Source organism: Mastomys coucha, unplaced genomic scaffold, assembly GCF_008632895.1.
Source record: "Mastomys coucha isolate ucsf_1 unplaced genomic scaffold, UCSF_Mcou_1 pScaffold22, whole genome shotgun sequence".
Taxonomy (NCBI): Eukaryota; Metazoa; Chordata; class Mammalia; order Rodentia; family Muridae; genus Mastomys; species Mastomys coucha.
Window position 1 is genome coordinate 23,062,499 of NW_022196905.1, and position 18,774 is coordinate 23,081,272.

The 18,774-nt window shown below is 47.0% G+C and overlaps 1 protein-coding gene across 1 annotated transcript in view; it reads right to left on the reverse strand.

Annotated features, from left to right (window-relative positions):
* Adcy1 (adenylate cyclase 1) overlaps nt 1-18,774 on the reverse strand; it is a 118,326-nt gene that overhangs the window by 14,049 nt on the left and 85,503 nt on the right. The window contains exons 12-17 of the mRNA XM_031339480.1: nt 15,704-15,793; nt 15,076-15,329; nt 14,468-14,594; nt 4,842-4,958; nt 3,739-3,885; nt 3,193-3,291 (exon numbers count right to left, since the gene is read on the reverse strand). Of these exons, the coding sequence (XP_031195340.1) occupies nt 3,193-3,291; nt 3,739-3,885; nt 4,842-4,958; nt 14,468-14,594; nt 15,076-15,329; nt 15,704-15,793 (834 nt within the window). The remainder of the gene's footprint in view (nt 1-3,192; nt 3,292-3,738; nt 3,886-4,841; nt 4,959-14,467; nt 14,595-15,075; nt 15,330-15,703; nt 15,794-18,774) is intronic.

Sequence of the window (18,774 nt, forward strand, 5' to 3'; positions counted from 1 at the left end):
GCCACGACTCCTGCTAACCCATACCCAGAAGCCACTAATTCTGTCTCTGTCTGTTTTGTCTTTCTCAGACAGTAGCTTAAGGTCTCATTGTGCCTCTGTCCCTTGTACACTTCAATTTTAGGACAGCAGTATTTAATCCTATGGCCATGTCAGCATGTCTTTATCCATTTGCCCAATGAAGGGACTTTTGTTGGCTTTCAGCTTTTAGTGATTCGGAGGAACGCTGCAATAACTATTTACGTCCAGGTGTCTGTGTGGATGTAAGTTTGCGTCTCATTTTGGTGAACACCAAGGACTGTAGCTGTCGTTGTTTACAGGCATCGGTAACAGTCTGAACAGCTTTCTGAGAAGTTGCCAAACTGTTTCAACAGTGACTGGAACATTCTGTGTTCCCAGAAATAAGGAACAAGAGTTCCTGTTGCCCCGCACACTCCCAGCACCTGGTGGTTCCGGTGTTCTGGACTTGGGTCGTTTGAATAGGTCACAGTGGTTCAATGCCAATGCTTTAATCTCCTCCCTAAGAACTTAAAATATGGGGCATCTTCTCATGTCCTTCCTTGCCTCTGTACATCTTCATTGATGGACCCTTACCCAGACTGCCCATTTTTAACTAGTTTGGCATTTTCCTGATTTTTTTTTTATAATCTTCCAGGTTTTTAAATTTTTATTTTAAGTATAAGTCGTTCATCAGATAGGTGGCAAATTTTCCCCCAGCCTGCAGACTGACTGTTCCTTCACAATATTGTTTACAGAGTAGGGCGTTCATTTGATGGGGTCCGACTAACACAATCTTTTCCCTCAGAATCCATGCTTTTGGTGTTATACTTTGCTGTTACATCTACAAAGAACCATCCCAAACTCAGCACCATCCAGATTTTTCTCCCACATCCAGAAGGTTTTTAGATTTCTATCCCACATTTAGGTTGATCACTTGACTTGATCTTATGAAGAGCAGGACGTCTTTATCTTGATTGTGGTTTTCATGTGAATATGCAATTACTATAATAAAATACAGATCAACTGAGCATAATTATATGTGTCTCTTTCTGGGCACTCTATTCCAGTACACTACAATGTCCTGACTGCTGTCGCTGTCTGGTTAGCTCCCCAATATTGACTTGGCTTCTTCTGGATCCTTTTTGTCAGTATGATGGTTTGTATATGCTTGGGCCAGGGAGTGGCACTATTAGGAGGTGTGGCCTTGTTAGAGTAGTTGTGTCAGTGTGGGTGTGGGCTTTAAGACTCTAGTCCTAGCTGCCTGGATATGAGTATTCTGCTAGTAGCCTTCAGATGAAGATGTAGAACTCTCAGCTCCTCCTGTACCATGCCTGCCTGGATGCTGCCATGTTCCCACTTTGATGGTACTGGACTGAACCTCTGAAATTGTAAGCTGACCCCAATTAAATGTTGTTCTTTATATGACTTGCCTTGGTCATGGTGTCTGTTCACAGCAGTAAAACCCTAACCAAGACAGTCAGTATCAATTTAGGTTCAGTTTGTCAAGGTCACAAGATTTCCTGATACAATTTTGACTGAGACTGAATTAATTTCATAGATCAAATTTAAAAGCACTGATATCTTGACAGCAGTCATGTTTTCCGTGCAGGGACATGGAATAGTTTTCCTTATATAGACCTTGTATATACCAAGTTATATTTATACCCAGTATTATATTTTAGTGCTAATATAAGTAGAATTATGTCTGGAATTTCAAATAGCAATTGTTCATTGCTATTATACAGAGGACTGACTTTTACATATGAACCCTGGATCCTGCCCCCTTCCTATACTCATTCACTAAGTCACTGGTTATGAGTGTCACATACTCATCTCCCGCCCACCCATCATTGGCCCTTTCAGGTTTTCCACATACATAATCATGTCATCTGCAAAGGCAGATACTTTTCTTTCTTCCTTCCAAATCCATATGTGCTTTATCTCCTTTTCTTGTCCTAGGGCCTTAGCTAGGACTTCCAGAACACTGTTAATTATAAGTGGGTATGAGGAGGGTAAACTGGTGTGTACCTACAGTCCCAGGAATCAGGAGGAAGGACTGGGTTTCGTTGCCGACTTGGGCTACACAGTGGTTCAAGTTCCAGCTATACTATCTAGAAAAGTCCTAACTTGCCGGGCGGTGGTGGCGCACGCCTTTAATCCCAGCACTTGGGAGGCAGAGGCAGGTGGATTTCTGAGTTCGAGGCCAGCCTGGTCTACAGAGTGAGTTCCAGGACAGCCAGGACTACACAGAGAAACCCTGTCTCGAAAAATCCAAAAAAAAAAAAAAAAAAAAAAAAAAAAAAAAAAAAAAAAAAAAGAAAAGTCCTAACTTTAATAATTAGTGATGCTAATGCTGGTTAGAGGGATATTCTTGTAACGCTCCTGATCCTGCACTGGGAGTTTTTCTCCATTAGTTACAATGTTCTGCTAGAGGGTTTGTATATGTTTTCTTTGTCAACTTAGAAGTTTCCTTCTTTTTTTTTGAGTTTAGTCATTTTTAGTCAGGAATGGCTTTTGAATCAAATAGATTTTAGCATCCATTTTTTGGATCTTATGTTGGTTGATAGGGTGAATTTCACAAATTCGTTTTGGAATGTTAAATCAGTCCTCTGTCCCTGGAATAAACCCTCCCTGTCCCTCAGATAGGATTCACTTTACTTAGTATTTGGTTCTATTTGCTAATGTTTGATGAGGAGTTTATGCATTTGCATTTGTGAGAGACAAATACTGACCAGCAGCTTTCCTCTCCTGTGATGTCTCTGTTTAGCTTTGTTTTGAAGGTGTGACCTAGGATGAGTCGGGACACTCTCCTGCCTGTCTTCTGGAAGAGGCTGGGGGTGACTGGCATCATTCATTCCTTAAATGTTTGACAAAATGAGTCCTACTCTGGGACAGTGTTAATCACTGAATCAATCTCCTTTGCACCTGCAGACCCGTGTCATTTTCACAGTTCTACTGGGGTGGGGGTAGTTTTCAGTATCCCAAGTCTTGGAGCAAAGGGAAATACCTGGTGAGGAGGGCTTAAGAATTTTCCTAAGATTGGGTATCTAGACAGAACCAGTCAATGGCAAGATAGCTTAGGATCTTCTTCCCCAGTCCAGTGCAGAGGAAACTAATCCCAGTATGGGGATCTGACCTGTCCATCTGCAACAGAGCTAGGCCCATGCATGAGCAAGTGCCCAATGACCTACTTACTCTGGTTCCTGCCGTGGGCGCCAGCCCCACGGCAGCCATATAGGTACTCCCAATGGTCTTGATCTTCTCCAGATCCTTGTAGAAGTCCTTGTCCATGAGCTTTGTTTAAAACACAAGAAAACTGTTAACATCACAGAACACTGGAGAGATGTCATATAGCCATCATCCACTAGGGGGCAACAGAGGAGGTGGCCATCAAATTGTGCACAACAGCCCCTCTGGTCTGTTTTGGGGTCTGGCACTATGTATGAAAGAGGCATCAAGGAAGTACAGCATAAGACACATCCCTGTCTCTGAAGCCAAGCTCACACTCAGTGGGGAAAAGAGGAACTCCAGTGCCGGGGCAGACACAGTGCCTGGTTAGGGAAGGGCCAAGAGGTTCCCACCTGCCTACCTGGGGTGGAAGCAACCCAGCCCTTTATTCTCTCCCAAAGCCAAGACGCTCTGTCCTGGGCCCTACCGGAGACACAGTGGACACAGCAGGATTTGGGTCCACGGAGGGTCATCCTTGCTACCCTGTGAGTGGATGCCGTTGCATGGCCTCACCTCATCAAAGTCGGCAATGATCTCGTTGAGGAGCCGCAGACACTCAACGCCCATGTTGTTGCCATCCAGTTCTATGTAGAAGTCATTGAAGTTGGGGATGGAGGCGAACATGACGCCCACCTGGGAGTAGGATTGGTAATAGAGGTCCTGCAAAGGCAGAAGGGGTCAGACCACCATGTAGTGCTGGATATGGCCAACCAATGGGAGCAGCTTTTGGAGGGGCGACAAGCCAGGCCACAGGGGCCCGGTTGTTTCCACAGGTAATGCTGTGGGAATGATGGGGGCTCCAGGTTGTGTAGGGCACTGCCTGGGCAAATCCTGAGTGGTCAGCTTTGTTCTTGCGCCTCCTAAGTGAGGAAATAGCAGGCAAGGGGGCGCTGTACGAACGTGACACCTTTCATGGTTCTAAAGCTCAGCTGGTTGTACAGAAACAACAGCGGCTGCTTCCGGCTGAGGGAGCTTAAGGCTGACCACCCCCCCCCAGACTTTGTTCCTTCCCCTAGAACTATAGAAGCCAACTTGGACTTCTTTACTTTTCAACTTGGCCTTTGTAAGCATCTCCCTTGTGCTGTGCTGGTGGCCATAGCAACTACAGCAGGCAGGGCTGTGAAGAGCTCTGGCCAAACATTCTACACAGAGGAGGGAAAGAGAGAGAATCCCCACGTTTCAAGCAGACATCAACGGATAGACACACAAGCATGCTCTCCTTTTTCAGTACATGCTGACCCCACATTAGGGAAGCTTTTTGAAATGAACCAAACTTGAAAAAGAATTTCTCCTCTCTGCATTTAGTTTATTAAAGCCCACTTCCCTCCTCCTGTGTGTTACGAACACTGCACGTCAGCCCACGGCGGAAAGAAAGGCGTACCTGCCAATCTAATTTCCCCAGAGCTTCCTGGTGGCCCAGAAGTTACCCATTCCAGGGGGACTGATAGCATGGCCAGGCAGAGAGCTGAGCAACTAAATCAGGGCTTGCTGAAGGCCACAGAGGCCCTGAGTTGCGGGAGAAGCAGGACACAGAATGGGCCACACTGAGCCAGCACTCCAACTGCAGACCAGGAAGTCCTGCCACCCAGCAGGGCCCGTGGAGTCCTGACACTCACCATGTTCCGGGGATTGGACATGAGGAAGTGCTGTGCGACGTGAGCTGGCAGGAGGTTGAAGAGGATCCTCTTGTTGTCCAGCTTGACTCGCTCCATGTCATCCCGTTCCTCCTCCGCCTGGGGGTCAGAGGTCATGAATCCCAACCCTGCACGCCGCCCTCACCCTCCCACCATGACACCTTGACATAAGAAAGAATGGGAGTGGTAAACTAATGATAAAGGATCTACCAATAAGCTTGCTTAGGGAATATTAAAGTACACAAAGTAGACTTTAGCTGAAGGAGCCCTGCCTCTAATTTCCCTGGAAGAGGAGCATCACACTAAGCAGGCTTGCTAGGCACAATAGGAGAGGTCTGTGCCTCTAACAGAACTGAACTTCAGGCTTGCTGGGAATATGTTCCTGCTAGGATTTAGTTCAGTAAGATTGTGACCAATTAAACCCTATATCCGTATCAAAGAACACATCTCTACCCTGGCTCTCTCATAAGAAGAGCATAAACCTGCCAGGCAGGATGGCCTGGGGTAACAATTACTGGGAAAGAACAACATTGATCTAACATTAAAAGTAACTGTGATCAGACTTGAAGTTTTTGTCTCTGTTTAATTGCTTGAAGTGTAACTTTATATGTGGAATGTTGAAGCCTATGACCTACATAAGCTGTTAAAAGTTTCATGGCTGGTTTCTCTTTGTGTGTTAGCCAGAGCAAGTTATATGCTATTAAAGAGCTTTTTCCTTATTCTCTGGATGTCTAGAGTAAATTCTAATGGGAGCAGGGGGACAGGGGCATAGCATGCTGCTTCAACATCAATGATCATCCATGCAGGGCTCTAGATACAGGGATGGTCTACATGAATACTCTTCACCTTTCATACCAGACACAAGAACCAGAGCCTTAATGCAGGGTTGAGGGACTCACTACCCCACCATTGCAATTTTCAGTGCTTGACAATGGCTCTCCATTTCCAGGGTCTAATTCCCCAGATCCCATTCCTGTCTCTTGAACACCTCTTGGGAACCTATGTACCCACCCCAGACTGCACCAGCCCCAGACAGGCCTCTGATCTACCTTTCCTAAAACTTCTGTTGCCTCCTCAAGAACCCACATCCCACTGGCACTAAGACCAGAATGCTAGGCTGGGGTGGATCAAGGAGCTCACCCCAGTGAGTGTGTGCCCATTATGAGCACATACTCTCTGAACCACAAGCAGAGGATGAAGCCCTAAGGAGAAGACAGAAGGAACAGTCAGTCCTAGCCCACTTACCAAGAACTATGACCCTACAATGCTAAGAAAAAAATGTCAGAGCTGGCCCCATGCATGGGCTACCATGAGCCTCAAGGGATGCTATCAGTGGAAGCTAGTGGCCACATATGCCATAGTTTTCAGAGGCAGAGGGTGTATGTCTCTGCTAAAAACTTGACCATTGCCAGGCAGCATGGTGGTGCACACCTTTCTTTAATCCCAGCACTTAGGAGGCAGAGGCAGGTGGATCTATGAGTTTCAGGCCAGTCTGGTCTACAGAGCTAGTTCTAGGACAGCCAGGGCTACAAAGGGAAATTCTATCTTGAATTGAAAACCAAACAAAAAACTTGACCCTCTAAAGGATTTGGCTTAAGAAACAATCTAGGTGTGTCTTTTATCATTTATGAACATCAAACTGGTGTATCAGAAATGCCACCATAGGTGTTTTTGATGCTTATAGACTGCCATAGGAGATATCCATTGGATAATCCACTTGGTGGTCAGTGATATACAGGCCAGGGCAGACAGATCTCTATGCTGCAGCATCTTGTCATCCATCTTTAGAGGCACTGTATTTGTATTTAGGGCTGTATTTGTCAAAGGCTTTGGGGAGGGGCACCCTACTCTCCCTAGGGTTTATTTACCAGTTACACAGTTAGGTTTCCTGCCATGATACCAAGAAGCAGTGATTCTAAGGAGCAACGTGAAGAGAGAGAGCACAAGCTAAAAGGGGTGGTGAGGAGCCGGGAGCATGGTGTGACAGTTCAAGCCTGCCACAGGAGCCCGAAGTGATGAAAAAACAAAAACAAAGCAAATCCAAGATCAATGAATCAGCATGCTCCAATGAAAGGGGAAGATTGTAGTGTATAGAAACACATGAAAGACACCCTTGGGCCCCAGACTTCCGGTCTAACCAGAAGGAACACTGGCCACCACTGCCCAGACAGGCTGGAGCCCACTCTGCAAACAGCAGGGCATGGCCACTGACAATTCTGATGGGGGCTCGGGGTCTATGACCTCTGCTGGAAAGAACAACCTCAGAGAGTTGGGTACGCTCCTACCCTAAGGGTGGCTCTCTGGTAGCAAGTTTCCCATGGGGTGAGTCTGTCACTTGCTTTGAGTGTCTCACAGGCCAGAGGCCCCTGACTTCCGGCCTCACTCTTTTCATCCCCTATTCCTGTCAACATGACATTGTAAACACCCTCCTCACCATGGAAAATGTATTATTAATTACATTTAACATGCTACATACTAATTACCCTGAAGAAAAGCTTTTAAAGGGTAGGATTAAGAGGGAAGACATATTTCAAAAAAAATAACAGCTTGCTTGTATTAATGGCACAATAATATTTATCCTCCCCCAAATAATTATTGCCACTATCAATAATACTTTAATAAAAACAACATAATTGAATAACCTTTGCTTAAAAAATAAAACACTCTTTAACAATACATGACTTCTGGAGTGGGTACCGTAAGGGCCAGGGGATAGGAAAAGAGAGAACAGGAAAACAGAGGGGCCAATACTGGAGTTGGAAAGATTCCAGCATGGAGGGGGGTGAGGGATGGGCCAATGCCGCGTTGGCAAAGGTTTAACCAAAACAAATGGCAAGTGAATGATCTATTCAAAAATCTATGATCCCTCAACCCAAGGGACGAGTTCAATAAGAGGTGACAGCAGCAGACCATGAAAGGAGATGGGGAAATCAGCAGGTTAAAGGTTTAAGTGTGGGTAGGAGATGGAGAGAGGAGGGCTACTAGTTGTTTTGTTTTACTTTTGAGACAAGCCTCTATATATAGACCTGGCTGTCCTGGAGCTCACCATGTAGACCAGGATGGCCATGAACTCACAAAGATCTGCCTACCACTGCCCCTCCCCAAGTGCTGGGATTCAGAGTATGCACCACTACACCCAACCTGGCACGAAAGTGTAAGGGATGTTTACAAAGAGAAGCCAAAACTTCCTTTATGGTTAATGATTAATATACTTGTGCACATACATGAAACTTCTAAAGACTAAAGACAGGATTTAAAAAAAAATTGAACTAAAATGAAAACTACTCCTGGCTTAGCACACTGTGTTGAAAGGTTTTGTTCTGGGTTCTGCTTGTAGCGGCTCTTAGATTTAGAGACTGCTGGGGTCTTTGTCCTTCCCACATTAACACGTGTTAATAACTCCATGCTCAGGCCAAATTCTCGCTGACAAATGTTTATCCTACTTGAAGCAGTTATTTTATTAAGTAATCAGGATTTGGCTTATGACATTTTTAACAAGATGAAAATCCACTGAAATTCTCTTAAGATTTTCCAGTCAGGAAACTCGGATTTTTAATGTGGATGACACATTATCCTTGTCAGCAAGGTCACAGGAGATACACAGTGAACTATTCCTGAAATGTGTTCTCAGCACTTATTCAAAAAAGCGTCCCCTCCATATTCATGTGCGTTACATTTTAGAATTTATTGACCAGGCACATCTACTAACCACGATGTAGCATTTCCAAGGAGGTCAGAGCCGGTGTGCTTGTAATTTTGGATTAAGAACAAAACAAAACAACTAATATCCCAACCTGGCACCTCCCTGAGATGCTGACATGCATAAGGCGTGACGTCACCCCTCACCCTAACAAAACATTCTCAATCAGAGAACACCAGCAACCTGCAAGACAGTGCCTGAACAGCATGTTCCTCCTGATGATGGGTCAGCTTACACAGCTGCCCCATCCTTCATCCTCCACTGGGCTTCTTCCGAGGGTCCCAGGGTGCCAGCCAAGAGTCCGACCACCATGTCACTCTTCAACAGCAGGACGACAGATGACTTGATTTTCCTACAGTCACTAGAAAGGCACTTCCTAATGTCCTCTTCCTCCAAGTCACTAGCATGTTTCTTTGGAAACACCTCTAGCTCTGGAAGCCATCTCTTCTGGAGGAAACCCAGGGAGGGAAATGAACTGCCCCTGTACACTATTTGGCTACGTTTAGGTCAACTTGATACAAACTAGAGTTATCTAAGGAGGGAACCTCAATTAGAAAAATCTGCCATAAGATCCAGCTATAAGGCATTTTCTTATGTGGGGATGGATAGGAGAGGACCTGACCCATTTTAGGTGGTACCATCCCTAAGCTGGTGGTCCTATAAGAAAGCTACCTGAGCAAGCTATAGAGAGCAAGCCAGTACAGAGCACACACAGTATACACACACACACACACACACACACACACACATGGAGGAGGAGGGGAGAGAGAGAGAGAGAGAGAGAGAGAGAGAGAGAGAGAGAGAGAGAGAGAGAGAGAGAGAGAGAGAGAGAGAGAGAGAGAGAGAGAATAGCCTGGTTTTTGGTTCACATATGGAATCAGCTCCCAAGGAGCCTGGAAATATCCCCAAGTGGGCAGATCAGAGGGAGTGGTGTATTCTCAACAATTCACAGGGGACCTGTATACATCTTCAGATAAGTCCTGGCCAGTATAGGGTCAGAGCATGCCTCATGCAAATGGTTATAAGAACAGCCCTAAAGTTCCTTTTCTGACAATTGTCACTTAAGCCATGGCACACTGTAAAACATGTACCTTCTGTACACATAAAGGCCACGGTAAGAGAACAAAGATCTGACAGGGCCTCCAACTCTCCATGGTGTCAGGATCTCTTAGATCAGGGTGGCTCAGAGCAGGCAGGCAGGGCTGCAACAGCTGTCTAGATAAATCTCCCTTTGATGTCATACCAGAGGGGTCTGGAAGCAATGTGAGCCCTCTCACCTCCAACACACTCCAATATTCTCCTTCCTCTCTGAAAGTGCTGGGGTAGGTAGTCTTAATATTCTCAGTTGATTTCCAGGCACCAGTGGGCAGTAGAAGTGCCTCCCTTAAAGACAAGGGAGATCATACTTCACTCTTGGCTGAAGCTACAAAGGACTGAGGAATGACAGGTGTACTCTCTAACCTGGTGTCTGGAGGACGGTGATGGTGGGAACCATAGCTGATCTCCATAGACACACAGTAGGAACAGAACTGAACTTTGGCTAGTCAGTGCTACTGACATGCTGGGCATCTTACTGCAGAACAATCCAGCCAGGCTATCGAAAGACCAGGTTCACTGAACTTGATCAGTAACAACCATGTTGATTTTCTTTCTAGCTATCCTGTGGAGACTTTGTGGGGTGGGATAGGGTTCTAGACTGTAGGATCAGAATCAAATTCTGGTGAACATTCATTTCTGCTCTTGATTTGTTTCTATGAAAAGTCTGACTTCATCAAGATTTACAAAAACCACTTAACAGCTGCTAGAAACAGGGTATTTAGGAGCACACAGAAGACAGGGACAGTGTAGTGAGTCTCAAGAAACTTAATAGGATTCAAGCCACAAAAGTAGATTCTTTGACCAGAATACTGAATTTTGAAGTCACTAACTACAAGATGTCTGCAGAATCTTCCAGAGTAAAGAACACACTCCTCGCTGGGTAAGGAAATGAGGAGAATACTTTGGGATGAATGAACAACATGAAGCTAGGCTGCATGCCAGCCTGCCCCGCTACACCACACACTGGCATTCCCAGGTACACTGGGGCACATCTCTAACAGAGAGCAAAGCACCTATTTTAGAAAGGACAGCCCTCTCTCAAGTCATCTTTAAAAGGAGGTAAAATCACAATAAATTCAGCTGTGAGCAATCCCAAGAAATTAAATAATATAATCACACTCCATAAATACTAAACGTATAGCAAGGGATGCCATGGCCAATTGTAAGTCAACCAAGAGCGGTTGTCCTAGAAGGAATGAACTCTCAAAGCCACTTCAGAAAGCAATGGGAAGCCTAGAGGGCTTCATGTTTGTTTAGGAAACTTGAATTTTAGCTTAACGTCTCTTCAACTAAGCAACAGATAAAACATTGGGTTCAGAGGTCTATTTCATTCCACCTAATCTTTATAGAAGAACCAACTCCAGTTCAACCAAGGTCTCTCAGAAAACCACTGGTCATGGAAGATCTGTCCCATGTCCTCCTTCCCATGTGGTTTGCTCCTAGGGGTCCTGTCTCTGGGGGAGAGGGAGGCACAACCCAGCTCTCGGTGTGATGCTGCTGAGAGGGTGTAGGGTCTGTAAGAGGTGGGACTTGGGCGTAGTGAGATGGCTCAGTGGATAGAGATGCTTGCTGCATACACCTAACAAGAGAACCACTGGAAATATGGAAGGAGAGAATCAACTCCACCAAGCTGTCCTCTGACCTCCACATGTGTGCTGGGACATGCTCACCGACCCCCACACAGACATCACATACAGCACGGTGAGAAGAGTGATAACATCTTAAGCCTGTGCCAACCAGAAACTATGAGCCACAGCATTTCAGCATCCCAGGAGAAGGACCTTAAGTGTCATGATGTAAAGTTCCCACTACTGTCATGCTTGTGCCAGAAACCATGGTCAAGAACCTGTGACCTGAAGCAAGAAGCACGGCACAATCTGACTTAGTTCTCCTAGTGGGGATCCAGCCTGTGCTGAGACCAATCCACAGGCAACAGTCCTCAGAGTTCGTGATGGCTCCAGCAAGGTGGGAATTCACCTCAGATCAAGCGTTTACTAGGAAACAAACAAGCTAAGTGCATCAGTACACATAAATATAAGCATTAGAATTGTTGGTCACAAGAATTATAGCTACTGAATTCAGTGAAATTAATGTTGGTTACTGGGCAGAGCACACCTTTAACCTCAACACTTGGGAGGCAGAGGGAGGTGGGTCTCTGAATTCGAGGCCAGCCTCCTCTACAGAGTGAATTCTAGGACAGCCAGGGCTACACAGAAAAATCCTGGCTTGAAAACAAGAAAATAATGTTGGGATAAAATTATGCTAAGAGCCAGAGAATGTCACCAAGGGCAAAGCAAAGCCTGTTTATTTATGCAGGGTTGTATGGCCAACGTGGTATCCAAAAATAATTAACCCAGCCAGTGTTTGTCCGGACAATGAGGCAATAGTCTGAGGTGATCTCGTGTCTCTCTGACCTGACTAAATACCCAGAGGGCAAACAGACAAAGTCCTGAAAGTTCCATTATTTGCAGGGGTTACGGGAAAGCAAGGTGACGTTTCTGGTTGAATGTCTATGGAAAAAAAATGTGTCAGTGTGTTCCATTTAGCAAGCCTTCCACCATGACATGCTCGCATTAAGACTACATGTGAGGGAACTCGTGTGTGCCCTGCACTTCCAGAAAGGCCCCTATGTGATGAATGGCGGGAGGGGGGTGTGGCTGGATGGGAAGTCACATGAGTCAGTAACACTTAACTACTGCATTTAATAACAAATACTGGAATTTAATAATCAAAGCCAAGAGAAGGCCATGTCAATTCATACAAGAAAAATATCTACAAAAAGGATGACCACTACTCCACCCCCCCAGAAGGCATTCATAGCCAGGCCTCAATTCCACTTGCTTAGACTGAGCAGCCAATTGGATACTCTAGCAAACAGACTTATAGATCCCCCACCTCATTGTGCCAAGAGTCCTGGCCTACCTGCCTCATCCTGTGTACATTATTCTCTAGTACATACAAGGTCGCTATGAGACCTGAAACCCAACGGTGATGGCAGGGTCAGTGGAGCAGAGCAGGCAGCCAGCTGGATTACAGTGGACGGACAGTTGAGTAGAACAAAGACCACGATCGATGCCACCACTGCCATAGACACTCTTCCCATCACCTGGTATGACTCGGGCAAAATGCAACTGGCCAGGTCTCCCTTCCAGGAACTGGCGAATGCCGTCACTGGGGCATCACCAACCCGGACACAATGAACCAATAGACTCCTTGGTTCCTGCTTCTGGGTGAGGTGGGTCAATGGTTAGTGCATCAGGAACTGGCCACCCAACAGGATTCTGAACCTGAAGCCCAGGGACAGGGCCACCTGCAACCGAGTCGGGATGTTTCCTCATGGCAGGTCTGGGGACAGGTTGCCAAGAAGAGGAACTGGACTTATTTTGAGCAACTCAGGTTGGGGTTTTCGCTCCATTATACCAACTGGCCAGAGATTTTGGCTAGCAACCAGCTCTACAAGAAGCTGTTGGAATCTGCGACAAGGATTACCTGATGCCACGCCCAGCCCTTGTTATTCCTGCTGATGATGATCAGTCTCTGTCCTCTCGCTGTATAGCCTGCTCTTCAACTCAGCCCCAGGAAAGGGGACACATCAGCAGGCTGTCCCATTCCACAAGTGCATCAGAGCTGGTCACAGCCAGTCACCCGGCTTCCCTCAAGAGTCCTATATACTTAGGAAGCCTTTGTGTCACAGTTGCTGGCTCCTTCCAACTGTCCTCTGGCCTTACCTATCTGGCCTCTGAGCCCCAACACTGAGCTGGGACCCTTCAGCCTTGGCCGCACAGTAGAAATCCTGAGTTGAAGACGTTCCTGCTTGGCCTCACATACTGCTCACTGAGCCTGACCAGATGGCACACAGATGGCAACTATAGCCTTCCTTGGTGGCTTACCCCAGCCTGGCCACTGTCTGATGCTGGTAGGACCCTCTGTGGACCCCGTTTTCTCATGTGTTTCTCAATATCTTCTCATTTCTCATCCCATCCTGGGCAGCGCTGCTCTGATAGCAGAGGGAAGCTCACAGCTCTGAAGACAAAGGGCTGTTCTGAATGCATCCTAATCAGAAGCCTAGCTGCTGCTGAGGCTCGGGTTCACAGGCTGTCCTCCCTCCTTTTCAGGTAAGGAAGTCTCTCCCGGGACAACCTCTGTAAGTCCAGCAGATGAGAGCTGAGCCTCGGCAAGCTGCTCATATGCTTAACTCCCTCAATTCTCTATGCCTGGGGGAAAATGCTGGCAAGTGCATCCCAGCACCAAGAAGTCCCAACGTACCATGAACACTAGTAAGCCTCACTGTGCTCCAAAGTGGTTTTGTGAACACGGGCTCAAATAAGCTCTCCTCGGTTGGCACTTTCCTCACACTTGAGCGGAAAGCTACGTACAGGCAACGTGACAGCCTGCCTGGTGCCCGGATTGTTGGGGCCTGAGACCAGCTCACACCGCTACTCTCTGATGCCTCCACAATAATGGCCCTCCTACTTCTCCTGTCAGAAATACTCAGAAAATTACTAGGTCTTGGGTGAGCAGAACAAGGTTCAACATGTTCAATTTTTCAAAGGACCCTCATGGAGTCCCGACCATATCCAGTCCCCCAGAGGCCCTAGGACAGGGAATGTCCTGCCTCACAACAGAGCCACTCTAACTTCAACCCTGAGTCATGCATTCTGCAGCCTTCTGTCCAGACATCCCATGGGTGCCAGACCTAGAACTCAAGCCTCCAAGAAAGACTGCTTCAGCGTGCCATATAGCCAGTGAGTGTTTCTGCTAACTTCCCCACAGGCATCCCATGTTCCAAGAGACAGAGGGCTCAACTTACCTGTGCTGCCCAGAGGTAGTCCAGCCGGAGTCTGACATCCACTTGCCTGGCGTGCAGGGCCAGCGTGCACGAGAACAGCAGGATAGCCATGATTGGCTCATAGCTGCGCCCAGAGAGGGCACCACCCCTGGGGAGATGGAGGAGAAACCCCATCAGTGTCGGCTTCCAGGCAAGACATGGCCATTAAACCCTAGGTCTGGGCAGAGAGCCATCTCGGGATAGTGAGGCCTACAAACAGCTTGTGGGCCTGACCCGAGACCTGACTCTCATCTCAGCCAGAAGGTAGAGGCTTTGCTAGAGTCTAGACAAAAGAAGAGAAACAGAAAAGCTGCCAACCTGAAAAAAGTTTGATATGTTTGGTTCACATTGGCTTGCTAACTGGTGCCCATGGCTGTGTTTGTGTGCATGCATGTGTGTGTGTGTGTGTGTGTGTGTGTGTGTGAATATTCATGTATCTATATGAGAGAGATAAAGAATGGAGAAAGCACTGTGACTATAGTGCTAATAATTGAGAAATGATTAAGAATAACTAATTAATGCAAATTATTATCAGAGGAGATAATTAACATCACCCTGTCTAGAGTTTTTCCAAGGAGTGCCACACTCACCCAACCTTGGTGTATCCACTGAGCTCCAGGACAAGGATGTAGGAAGTAGTCAGCCCAGACAGCAGGATCATCTTTGGCAAGGAGGACACCCGCAGGAATATGGCTAGTGGGAGGGTGCCCACCAGGCAGCAGAGCAGGGCATGGTGTGCAGATTCACAGGGCAGGGCAGGCAGCACAGTGCGCCGGCCACCAGCTGCAAGGACCACTAAGGAGCTGTTGGACTGAGAGCTCCAGGCCCAGGGCAGGCAGCCCACCTGGGGAGCGAGGGCATGAAGGTTTAGGAAGGCCCAGGCAAAGTGTGGCAGTCCCCAGGAACTTCCAAGTGTCCCAGGCTCACCGAGCCCCCCGGTGTTCTGCTGTCGCCACTCTCCTGCCTCTGACACCACCAGCCAGCCCTCAAACTGCCTTTGCTGCTGCAGCCTACAAAGACCCCAGCCGTCTATAGCAAGGGCTGGGGGTGAGCAAGGTGAACCAGGTAGTACTAGCCACTGCCTGGCCTCCAAGGCAAACAACTCATCCCCGTGTCATAGCTCCCTCTCCTCCTCTCACCCCAGCTCTGTCTCCTAACTGCCCGATCAGCTTCTTTAGCCTGTTGCCCCTGTGCATGTCAGAAGTCAGTGATACTCACCACACATCCTTGAGCTACTGAGTAGATTAAGACCACTATGAATACACACAAAGCGGTGCGGATCTGGATCGTCAGGCACCCTGGAAAACACTGAACAACAACAAAAAACCTCCCTTTAGGGATACGGGTGCAGCTCAGTGGTAGAGTTGTTGTCTAGTACGTAGAAGACTCCAGGTTGTAACCCCAGTAACACACACTGGAGTGGGGGGAACAAGGAGGAAGGAAGGGGGAAAGAAGGGAGGTATGAAGAGAGCTTTAATAAATATCCTGTGACTATGAAGTACTTCTGTGTTCTCAGCGAGACATCTAAATGAGGCAGGATGTGAAGAGCTCCTTGCTGGCTCCTAGAGCAGTGGTTCTCAACTTGTGGGTCAAGACCCCTGTGGAGGGGTCAAAAGACCTTTTCAAAGAGGTCACCTAAGACCATCAGAAAACATCAGATATTTACATTACCATTCAGGGCAGTAGCAAAATTACAGCCATGAAATAGCAAATAAAATAACTTTATGATTGGGGGTCACCACAATATTAAAAGGTCTCAGCATTAGAAGGATTGAGACCCACTGGACTAGAGCCTTACTAGATCTTCATCTCCTATGGAAAGGTCTCATGTATGTTCACCTATTACCATGTGAAGAACTTGCCAAAAACAAAACAAAACAAAACAAAAAACTCAAAACAACACACACACACACAACTAAAGTGTTTGAGTTTATAGGCATAATACCCATCTCCCCTCCCAGGCACTGAGACTTGGTAGGGCAGCTAGTAAAAGCACTGGATATTTTTACTATACTGCATTCTCTGACCTCAGGAATTCCATACACCTCTCCCTTTCCTCCCTCCCTCTCTTCCTTTCCCTCTCCCCACTCTGTCTCTCTCCCCCACCCCCTCATGTTCTGGACGTTTATCATCACAGACAGCTTTTCTTAAGTTGCTAGAAGTGTTATTTTTGATCTATTTACTTCAAGCACAACCTAGTGTTTAACAAGTACTTTCATGGATAACACGGGAAGTTCCTCATGCTCACTGTCCTAAAAACAAGAGTATAGATTATAATCAACACCCATAGCACCCAGTCAAGGCTGACACCCCAAGCAGGCAGCTAATGGATCTTTTGGATGGCATAGAGGGTAGAGTCCTCTGTTCTAGATGCATGGCAGGAGTCTGGTAGACATAAAGCCAGGATTGCTACCGTACGTTGGCCATCTCAAGGGAGGCTAGTATTGGACAAACACTAAGGAGCAGAGAGACCGTGCAAAATAAGCTAGTCACCTGGCTTGTAGCAGCCATGAGTTCTCCCTCCAATCCCACACTGCCCTGTGCTCTGCTCAGTATTGATTCTGTGAATGTGCTTGATAATATAAGTAAGAGGAGAGACATCTTCAGGAAAGGCAGCCAATACGTCTGGCACTATGGCCACTGTGGAGGGAAGCATATCTACACTGTCAATGCCACAGGTTCCTGGTAGATATGTCCTGACAGTTGTCCCTCATCCCACCTGTTTGACTGGCCATGGTAGATTCTCTCCTGTCTGGCCTAACTTCCTGCTGGCCGGCCTGCCTGCTGTCGGCTAGCATCTGTTCTCACAGCCTCTGCCACAGCCTAGTCATCCCTGAGGCGAAGCACAGAACCCAACAGCCAGCCTAGCCGACGCCAGTCATTGTATGCTGGCTTAGGTCATTAGCCCTGATGTGGTGCTTCCTTGGGGAGCTGAGTCCCAGCACCTCTGTCCCCACTGAGTGCAGGTTCCTCTCTGTTACCCAGGTGTCAGCCAGCATGACTTCGGACACCAGAGAACCCCAACCCTTGAAGCTTTTGAAGCTGCTACTTCAAAAACACGTATTTAGGAAATATTCCACTCTGCTTTTGGTGAAGCTGGGAGTGGGCAGCAGAGGCCAGCTGACCTTACTCTTAACATCCAGGAGCTATTCTGGCCTGAGTCCCCATCTAGGAGGGAAGCCATGTTTTCAATAAAAGGGGTGGTTTCAGACAGGCCATCACAGTTTGATCTCACAGGACATGCACTTTACAGAGCCAGGTGGTGTTCAGGCTTGAATATTAGTTCTATGGGCAAGATCCTAGGTGACAAGGTGAGTGGTGTGACTCTGATCAGGGTATTGGGGTCCCCTGATGAGATGCTGGGTGGGGCCCCAGGGTCTCTGCATTCCTCAGCTATACTCTGGGCTACTTCTGCCCCCCTCCATCTTCACACCTTTTGCATGTATTCTGCTGTTTGCACACCATCAGGTGTGCACACCGGCCACCATCAACGCAGCTGAAATAACAGGCTTTTAAACTACCATCTCTTTGTCACGCTCTCATTCAAATTCTGTGACAAAAGCAAGATTATTTGAAGCCGTGAATTTCAAACTAAATGTCACTAAACCTATAGAAGTGAATAAGCTGTAAATGTAGTCAATAGAGAGTATCTTTTAATTTTTTTTTTAAAAAAGGCAAGATGTACCTGGTAATAATGGTGGAGTTAAATGAGTGAAGCTAGGCTGAACCCCCTTAAGAGGGTTGCAGTTTTCGACAATTATACCAAAGTAAAGCTGAGGACTGACATCACCAGGAGGGGGGTGCTGGAGATGAGACCCTGGGAAATAGGTTGAGCCTATGAGAAAAGGATGCAGGTTCAAGAGAAATAGAACCCCAAGGAGGGTTGAATAGGCAAGAGTATGATGCTCAGCCTTTGTTCCAAAAATCTAAATTGCACTTGAGCATCAGGGTCAGGAGAGCACAGATAACCTATCTGGAACATGCCCACCTTAGATCAGGGACATTGATCCCTAAGAAACAAACTACCCTGGTCTCTCCAACCAAATAGCAAAGTCAATACCTGATGATCCTTCTCACCAATATCTACCACCCCCAAAACTGTGCCAAGAAGGCCGCTCCCAAAACATGGCATGCTGAACTTAACCAGCACCGGCCACATGGACAGATACCTTCTACTTGCAACTGAGAGTGAAGGATGGAACCGCTCTGCCATGAGACTACACAGAGAACACTCGGGTTCTCGTCTCGGACACAGGCTCACATACCTGGGCATGTGTAGAAGGACACAC